Genomic DNA, 9,587 nt, shown 5'->3' on the forward strand with positions numbered 1-9,587 from the left:
GGAGTGTAGAGGGGAGGCAGATACAGAAGAAGACAGGGAGGAAGGGCTGAGACGGGATTCGTACCCATGTCGCCAGGGGTGTATGTGTTCCATAGTCTGAGGGGTTACCACTAGGCCAGACTTTGACATCTTATAGTCAACCCTAACCCTAACCTTGGTTTATCCTACTTTTCTCTTTGGACCCGTAAGGTGCTGAAGATTGGCTCCGCCTTGTTCTCCCTTTGACCCAAGGTGCAGGAGGCCGACTCCAGGTAGCTCCAGCTCAATGTAACCACTGGTTCTAACCCTGCCTGAGCCTCAGTTCTCTGTGAGACATAAACAATCTGATACATGATAGGAAAATGCACTTTAATTTATTGAAAACACAAATAATAGCAGAATGAAATCAGGGCTCCGTGACACCAACCTCAGCCGAAGGCATATAGGAGAACCCTGGGAAGGCTCCATTGGCCGACATGTCACTCAAAACAAGGGAGGCGGGGACTGGAAGAAGCGTGAACTCAGCGTCAAAATACCGCACATCACATGGACCAGACTGAAAGAGAGAGGGAGGGAACGAGTGATCAGACACACATTCAGGTAGACACAGATCCTGCCCAAAGTCAAACTGACCCATAGCCCCCATAAAACACACTCACTAACTCTCTCTCACACACACACATACATACATACACACACACATACACTCACCAGGTTGGGAATGAATGGGGGAGGGACTTTCCTGGCTAGCAGGTCATCCCAGTTGATGGACAGGAAGAAGGAGTGGCCCTGCAGTTCGGCCTACAAACAAAGTGAGACAACACAGCATTAATATAATTTATAAGTCGCTCTGGATAAGAGCGTCTGCTAAATGACTTAAATGTAAATGTATGGGTGCACGTGTGTGTGGTCTTGCATGTACAGTGCATTCGGAAAGTATTCAGACCCCTTCTCTTTTTCCACATTTTGTTACGCTACAGCCTTATTCTAAAATGGATTAAATATATTTTTTTCGTCATCAATCTACACACAATACCCCATAATGACAAAGCGAAAAACAGGTTTTTAGAAATGTTTGCAAATGTATTAAAGATACAAACTTATTTACATAAGTATTCAGACCCTTTGCTATGAGACTCGAAATTGAGCTCAGGTGCATCCTGTTTCCATTGCTCATCCTTGAGATGTTTCTACAACTTGATTGAAATCCACCTGTGGTAAATTCAATTTGATTGGACATGATTTGGAAAGGCACACACCTGTCTATAAAAGGTCCCACAGTTGACAGTGCATGTCAGAGCAAAAACCAAGCCATGAGGTTTTGTCAATAGAGCTCAGAGACAGGATTGTGTCAAGGCACAGATCTGGGGAAGGGTACCAAAAATGTTCTGCAGCATTGAAGGTCCCCAACAACACAGTGGCCTCCATCATTCTTAAATGGAAGACGTTTGGAACCACCAAGACTCTTCCAAGAGCTCTTCCCAGCCAAACAGAGCAATCGGGGGAGAAGGGCCTTGGTCAGGGAGGTGACCAAGAACCTGATCAATCAATCAATCAATTTTATTTTATATAGCCCTTCGTACATCAGCTAATATCTCGAAGTGCTGTACAGAAACCCAGCCTAAAACCCCAAACAGCTAGTAATGCAGGTGTAGAAGCACGGTGGCTAGGAAAAACTCCCAAGAAAGGCCAAAACCTAGGAAGAAACCTAGAGAGGAACCAGGCTATGAGGGGTGGCCAGTTCTCTTCTGGCTGTGCCGGGTGGAGATTATAACAGAACCATGCCAAGATGTTCAAAAATGTTCATAAGTGACAAGCATGGTCAAATAATAATCAGGAATAAATCTCAGTTGGCTTTTCATAGCCGATCATTAAGAGTTGAAAACAGCAGGTCTGGGACAGGTAGGGGTTCCATAACCGCAGGCAGAACAGTTGAAACTGGAATAGCAGCAAGGCCAGGCGGACTGGGGACAGCAAGGAGTCACCACGGCCGGTAGTCCCGACGTATGGTCCTAGGGCTCAGGTCTCTCAGTTGGCTTTTCATAGCCGATCATTAAGAGTTGAAAACAGCAGGTCTGGGACAGGTAGGGGTTTCGTAACCGCAGGCAGAACAGTTGAAACTGGAATAGCAGCAAGGCCAGGCGGACTGGGGACAGCAAGGTGTCAGCATGCCCGGTAGTCCTGACGTATGGTCCTAGGGCTCAGGTTCTCAGAGAGAAAGAGAGAACGAGAGAATTAGAGAGAGCATACTTAAATTCACACAGGACACTGGATAAGACAGGAGAATTACTCCAGGTATAACCAACTAACCCCAGCCCCCCGACACATAAACTACTGCAGCATAAATACTGGAGGCTGAGACAGGAGCGGTCCGGAGACACTGTGGCCCCATCCGAAGAAACCCCGGACAGGGCCAAACAGGAAGGATATAACCCCACCCACTCTGCCAAAGCACAGCCCCCGCACCACTAGAGGGATATCCTCAACCACCAACTTACAATCCTGAGACAAGGCCGAGTATAGCCCACAGAGGTCTCCACCACAGCACAAACCAAGGGGGGCGCCAACCCAGACAGGAAGATCACGTCAGTAACTCAACCCACTCAAGTGACGCACCCCTCCTAGGGACGGCATGAAAGAGCACCAGCAAGCCAGTGACTCAGCCCCTGTAACAGGGTTAGAGGCAGAGAACCCCAGTGGAGAGAGGGGAAACCGGCCTGGCAGAGACAGCAAGGGCTGTTCGTTGCTCCAGAGCCTTTCCGTTCACCTTCACACTCCTGGGCCAGACTACACTCAATCATATGACCTACTGAAGAGATAAGTCTTCAGTAAAGACTTAAAGGTTGAGACCGAGTCTGCGTCTCTCACATGGGTAGGCAGACTGTTCCATAAAAATGGAGATCTATAGGAGAAAGCCCTGCCTCCCGCTGTTTGCTTAGAAATTCTAGGGACAATTAGGAGGCCTGCGTCTTGTGACCGTAGCGTACGTATTGGTATGTACGGCAGGACCAACTCGGAAAGATAGGTAGGAGCAAGCCCATGTAACGCTTTATAGGTTAACAGTAAAACCTTGAAATCAGCCCTTGCCTTAACAGGAAGCCAGTGTAGGGAAGCTAGCACTGGAGTAATATGATCAAATTTATTGGTTCTAGTCAGGATTCTAGCAGCCGTATTTAGCACTAACTGAAGTTTATTTAGTGCTTTATCCGGGTAGCCGGAAAGTAGAGCATTGCAGTAGTCTAACCTAGAAGTAACAAATGCATGGATTAATTTTTCTGCATCATTTTTGGACAGAAAATTTCTGATTTTTGCAATGTTACGTAGATGGAAAAAAGCTGTCCTTGAAACAGTCTTGATATGTTCGTCAAAAGAGAGATCAGGGTCAAGAGTAACGCCGAGGTCCTTCACAGTTTTATTTGAGACGACTTTACAACCATCAAGATGAATTGTCAGATTTAACAGAATATCTCTTTGTTTCTTGGGACCTAGAACAAGCATCTCTGTTTTGTCCGAGTTTAAAAGTAGAAAGTTTTCAGCCATCCACTTCCTTATGTCTGAAACACAGGCTTCTAGCGAGGGCAATTTTGGGGCTTCACCATGTTTCATTGAAATGTACAGCTGTGTGTCATCCGCATAGCAGTGAAAGTTAACATTATGTTTTCGAATAACATCCCCAAGAGGTAAAATATATAGTGAAAACAATAGTGGTCCTAAAACGGAACCTTGAGGAACACCGAAATGTACAGTTGATTTGTCGGAGGACAGACCATTCACAGAGACAAACTGATATCTTTCCGACAGGTAAGATCTAAACCAGGCCAGAACTTGTCCGTGTAGACCAATTTGGGTTTCCAGTCTCTCCAAAAGAATGTGGTGATCGATGGTGTCAAAGGCAGCACTAAGGTCTAGTAGCACGAGGACAGATGCAGAGCCTCGGTCTGACGCCATTAAAAGGTCATTTAACACCTTCACAAGTGCAGTCTCAGTGCTATGATGGGGTCTAAAACCAGACTGAAGCATTTCGTATACATTGTTTGTCTTCAGAAAGGCAGTGAGTTGCTGCGCAACAGCTTTTTCTAAAATTTTTGAGAGGAATGGAAGATTCGATATAGGCCGATAGTTTTTTATATTTTCCGGGTCAAGGTTTGGCTTTTTCAAGAGAGGCTTTATCACTGCCACTTTTAGTGAGTTTGGTACACATCCGGTGGATAGAGAGCTGTTTATTATGTTCAACATAGGAGGGCCAAGCACAGGAAGCAGCTCCTTCAGCAGTTTAGTAGGAATAGGATCCAGTATGCAGCTTGAAGGTTTAGAGGCCATGATTATTTTCATCATTGTGTCAAGAGATATAGTACTAAAACACTTAAGTGTCTCTCCCGATCCCAGGCCCTCGCAGAGCTGTGCAGATCCAGGACAGCTAAGCCCTGGAGGAATACGCAGATTCAAAGAGGAGTCCGTAATTTGCTTTCTAATGGTCATGATCTTTTCCTCAAAGAAGTTCATGAATTTATTACTGCTGAAGTGAAAGCCATCCTCTCTTGGGGAATGCTGCTTTTTAGTTAGCTTTGCAACAGTATCAAAAAGAAATTTTGGATTGTTCTTATTTTCCTCGATTAAGTTGGAAAAGTAGGATGATCGAGCAGCAGTGAGGGCTCTTCGGTACTGCACGGTACTGTCTTTCCAACCTGATGGTCACTCTGACAGCGCTCCAGAGTTCCTCTGTGGAAATGGGAGAACCTTCCAGAAGGACAACCATCTCTGCGGCACTCCACCAATCAGGCCTTTATGGTAGAGTGAACAGACAGAAGCCACTCCTCAGTAAAAGGCACACGACAGCCCACTTGGAGTTTGCCAAAAGGCACCTAAAGGACTCTCAGACCATGAGAAACAAGATTCTCTGGTCTGATGAAACCAAGATTGAACTCTTTGGCCTGAATGCCAAGCGTCACGTCTGGAAGAAACCTGGCACCATCCCTACGGTGAAGCATGGTGATGGCAGCATCATGCTGTGGGGGATGTTTTTCAGCGGCAGGGACTGGGAGACTAGTCAGGATCGAGGGAAAGATGAATGGAGCAAAGTACAGAGATATCCTTGATGAAAACCTGCTCCAGAGCACTCAGGACCTCAGACTGGGGCGAAGGTTCACCTTCCAACAGGACAACGACCCTAAGCACACTGCCAAGACAACGCAGGAGTGGCTTCGGGACAAGTCTCTGAATGTCCTTGAATGGCCCAGCCAGAGCCTGGACTTGAACCCAATCAAACATCTCTTGGAGACCTGAAAATAGCTGTGCAGCGACGCTCCCCATCCAACCAGACAGAGCTTGAGAGGATCTGCAAAGAAGAATGGGAGAAACTCCCCAAATACAGGTGTGCCAAGCTTGTAGCGTCATACCCTAGAAGACTTCAGGCTGTAATCGCTGCCAAAGGTGCTTCAACAAAGTACTGAAGAAAGGGTCTGAATACTTATGTAAATGTAATATTTCAATTTTTTATTTTTAATACATTTGCAAAAAAATCAAAAACCCTGTTTTTGCTTTGTCATTATGGGGTATTGTGTGTAGATTAATGAGGGGGAAAAAACAATTTAATCAATTTTAGAATAAGGCTGTAAAGTAACAAAATGTGGAAAAAGTCAAGGGGTCTGAAGACTTTCCAAATGTACTGTATGCGTCAACACTCTGTGCCAGGTGGGGTAATGAGGGTGCTTACAAGGTCATGTTCCCCCCCAAGGCGTTTGGAAAAGTCCTTCACCAGCAGGCCCTGCAGCAGAGACCGGGCAGACTGGGACACACTGTAGAACGGGGGCTGAGGAAGAGAGAGAGAGAGAGAGAGAGAGAGCGGAGGAAGGGGAGAGAGGAGAGAGGGAGAGAGGAGAGAGGGAGAGAGGAGAGAGGAGAGAGGAGAGAGGGAGCCAGATAAGTGTGCAGTGATGGAATATGCTAGTTGCAAAGTAGCTGAAACATACAGAGAAACACCCTCACCAGTCTCATAAAGCACACTCCCCAGCACCCACCAGTCCACGGCTCCACTGTAGGCGTGGCCTAACAGCACCTCTGGCTCCAGATACTCTGGGGTTCCACAGAACGTTTGCATAGCTCCACCCACAGACACGCCCGCTTTACACAGCCCGAAATCCGTCAGAACCACATGACCTCCACTGTCCAATAGGATGTTCTCTGGCTTCAGGTCTCTAAGGGGGTACCGAGAGTTAAATCACTGTGAGGAAAACGCTCTCTCTCTCAGTGTGTGTGTGTGTGTGTGTGTGTGTGTGTGTGTGCGCGCACCTGTAGACTATGTTGAGGGAGTGGAGGTAGCCCAGGGCTGAGGCCATCTCCGCAGAGTAGAATGTTTCTCTGGGCTCCGGGAAGGCACCCTCCCTCTGGAGATGGTAGAACAAGTCTCCTCCATTGATGTAGTCCAGTACGAAGTAGAGAGTGTGAGAGGTCTGGAAGGAGAAGTGGAGCCCCACCAGGAACGGATGCTGCAGTCCCTTCAGCAGCACACTCCTCTCTACCATCACGTCTCTGCTGGAAGGAGAGAGAGAGAGACAGAGGGATAGAAAGAATGGAATGGAAATAGAACAGAATGATAGATACCTCTTTCTTCCTCAGTATGACCTGTTTCTGTAGAACCTTGACAGCGTAGAAACTTCCACTCTGTCTGTGTCTCGCTAACACCACCTGCAACAAGATAAATACATCACCAACACAACAAACACACACTGGCCTACTCATACACACACACACTTGCTCCCACCTTCCCAAAGCTTCCTTTGCCGATGACCTTCAGGTAGTGGAAATCAGAAGGCTTCACCCTGGTAAACATGACAACAGAGAAGCATGAGTGACAGGTCTGATGATTTCCACTGGTTAAGGGCAACTCGAGGAAAAACTCCTGGCCATAAGTATGGGTACTCACTGAGTCTCATTCTCCAGCAAACTTGGCAGACACTGATAGAGATAAAAGGGAGGGGGAGGGGGGGGGGGCAGGGTTAGATTTGGGTCAGACAGAGATTATATACTGTAGATGGGTCCTAGGTCACCTGGCCGTATGCCTATAAATACTCACCGATGTTCCCCCCTCGCTCTCCTCTCTTTCTCTCTCCTCCCTGTCTTCTCTCTCCTCCCTGTCTTCTCTCTCCTCCCTGTCTTCTCTCTCCTCCCTGTCTTCTCTCTCCTCCCTGTCTTCTCTCTCCTCCCTGTCTTCTCTCGCCTCCCTGTCTTCTCTCTCCTCCCTGTCTTCTCTCTCCTCTTCTCTCTCCTCTTCTCTCTCCTCTTCTCTCTCGTCTTCTCTCTCCTCTTCTCTCTCCTCTTCTCTCTCCTCTTCTCTCTCCTCTCTCAGGCTCTCCTGCAGCAGGATGGTCTGGGTGTCCAGGCTTTACAGAGACAACATGGACAGTGTTAGGCCTATGTGTGTCTCTGTGTTAATTATAACATAATACATTATGTTATATCATCAACATGGAGTACAATCATTACTACAATATGAAGGAAGTTGTGACTTACTGCTGAAAGATTTGGTGGTCGGACACCAGTTTGTGAATGAAGTTGCTGAAGCCCCCTTTCTTCCTTTCAAGCAGAGCTGAAACACAGGAGAGGGTTCTTACATAAGACTATGTCAGTATCAATATCAGTAGGTTCTCAAAGTGTCAATATAACTAACCTCACTATAAAGGACAATTTAATGAAAAACATGATGTAAGACATCAAGGGCGTCATACATGCAAGTCAATGACATTAACAATGTGTTATACACTATACACTACCAGTCAAAGGTTTGGACACACCTACTCATTCAAGGATTTTTCTTTATTTTTACTATTTTTTACATTGTAGAATAATAATAAAGACATCAAAACTTTGTAATAACACATATGGAATCTATATATATATTTGAGATTTGAGATTCTTCAAATAGCCACCCTTTGCCTTGAAGAAAGCTTTGCACACTCTTGGCATTCTCTCTACCAGCTTCATGAGGTAGTCACCTGGAATGCTTTTTAATTAACAGGTGTGCCTTCTTTAAAGTTAATTTGTGGAATTAATTTCCTTCTTGATGGGTTTGAGACAATCAGTTGTGTTGTGACAAGGAAGGGGGGGTATACAGAAGATAGCCCTATTTGGTAAAATACCAAGTCCATATTATGGCAAGAACAACAGTCCATCATTACTTTAAGACATGAAGGTCAATCAGTCCGGAACATTTCAAGAACTTTGAAAATTTCTTCAAGTGCAGTCGCAAAAACCATCAAGCGTTATGATGAAACTGGTTCTCATGAGGACCGCCACAGGAATGGAAGACCCAGAGTTACCTTTGCTGCAGAGGATAAGTTCATTAGAGTTACCAGCCTCAGAAATTGCAGCCCAAATAAATGCTTCACAGAGTTCAAGTAACAGACACATCTCAACATCAATTGTTCAGAGGGGACTGTGTGAATCAGGCCTTCATGGTCGAATTGCTGCAAAGAAACCACTACTAAAGGACACCAATAATAAGAAGAGACCTGCTTGGGCCAAGAAACACGAGCAATGGACATTAGACCGGTGGAAATTTGTCTTTTGGTCTGGAGTCCAAATTTGAGATTTTTGGTTCAAACCGCCATGTCTTTGTGAGACGTGGTGTGGGTGAACGGATGTTCTCCGCATGTGTAGTTCCCACCGTAAAGCGTGGAGGAGGAGGTGTTATGGTGTGGGGGTACTTTGCTGGTGACACTGTCTGTGATTTATTTAGAATTTAACGCATACTTAACCAGCATGGCTACCACAGCATTCTGCAGCGATACGCCATCCATCTGGTTTGGGATTAGTGGGACTATCATTTGTTTTTCAACAGGACAATGACCCAACACACCTCCAGGCTGTGTAAGGGCTATTTTACCAAGAAGGAGAGTGATGGAGTGCTGCATCAGATGACCTGGCCTCCACAATCCCCTGACCTCAACCCAATTGAGATGGTTTGGGATGAGTCGGATGGCAGAGTGAAGGAAAAGCAGCCAACAAGTGCTCAGCATATGTGGGAACTCCTTCAAGACTGTTGGAAAAGCATTCCAGGTGAAGCTGGTTGAGAGAATGCCAAGAGTGTGCAAAGCTGTCATCTAGGCAAAGGGTGGCTATTTGAAGAATCTCAAATATAAAATATATTATGATTTGTTTAACACTTTTTTGGTTCCTACATGATTCCATATGTGTTATTTTATAGTTCTGATGTCTTCACTATTATTCTACAATGTAAAAAATAGTAAAAATAAAGAAAAACCCTTGAATGAGTAGGTGTGTCCAAACCTTTGACTGGTACTGTATATACAAAAGTATGTGGACACCCCTTCAAATTAGTGGATTCGGCTATTTCAGCCACACCCGTTGCTGACAGGCGTATAAAATCGAGCACACAGTCATGCAATCTCCATAGACAAACATTGGCAGTAGAATGGCCTTACTGAAGAGCTCAGTGACTTTCAACGTGGCACCGTCATAGGATGCCACCTTTCCAACAAGTCAGTTCATCAAATTTCTGCCCTGCTAGAGCTGCCCTGGTCAACTGTAAGTGCTGTTATTGTGAAGTGGAAACATCTAGGAGCAACAATGGCTCAGCCACGAAGTGGTAG

The 9,587-nt window shown here is 45.8% G+C and overlaps 1 protein-coding gene across 1 annotated transcript; it reads right to left on the bottom strand.

The window, feature by feature from the left end:
- Positions 1–359: 359 nt before the first annotated feature.
- Positions 360–7,084, bottom strand: LOC121542422 (serine/threonine-protein kinase Sgk1-like). The gene is made up of 8 exons (XM_041851822.1): positions 7,052–7,084; positions 6,902–6,933; positions 6,740–6,797; positions 6,268–6,663; positions 5,957–6,173; positions 5,693–5,788; positions 691–780; positions 360–535 (listed from the first exon to the last, which is right to left on the bottom strand). Exons 4-8 carry the CDS (start codon positions 6,498–6,500, stop codon positions 386–388), a joined length of 786 nt encoding a protein of 261 aa, XP_041707756.1. The 5' UTR covers positions 6,501–6,663; positions 6,740–6,797; positions 6,902–6,933; positions 7,052–7,084; the 3' UTR covers positions 360–385.
- Between the last annotated feature and the right edge of the window lie 2,503 nt (positions 7,085–9,587).

The sequence above is a fragment of the Coregonus clupeaformis genome, chromosome 17, assembly GCF_020615455.1.
Source record: "Coregonus clupeaformis isolate EN_2021a chromosome 17, ASM2061545v1, whole genome shotgun sequence".
Lineage (NCBI taxonomy): Eukaryota > Metazoa > Chordata > Actinopteri > Salmoniformes > Salmonidae > Coregonus > Coregonus clupeaformis.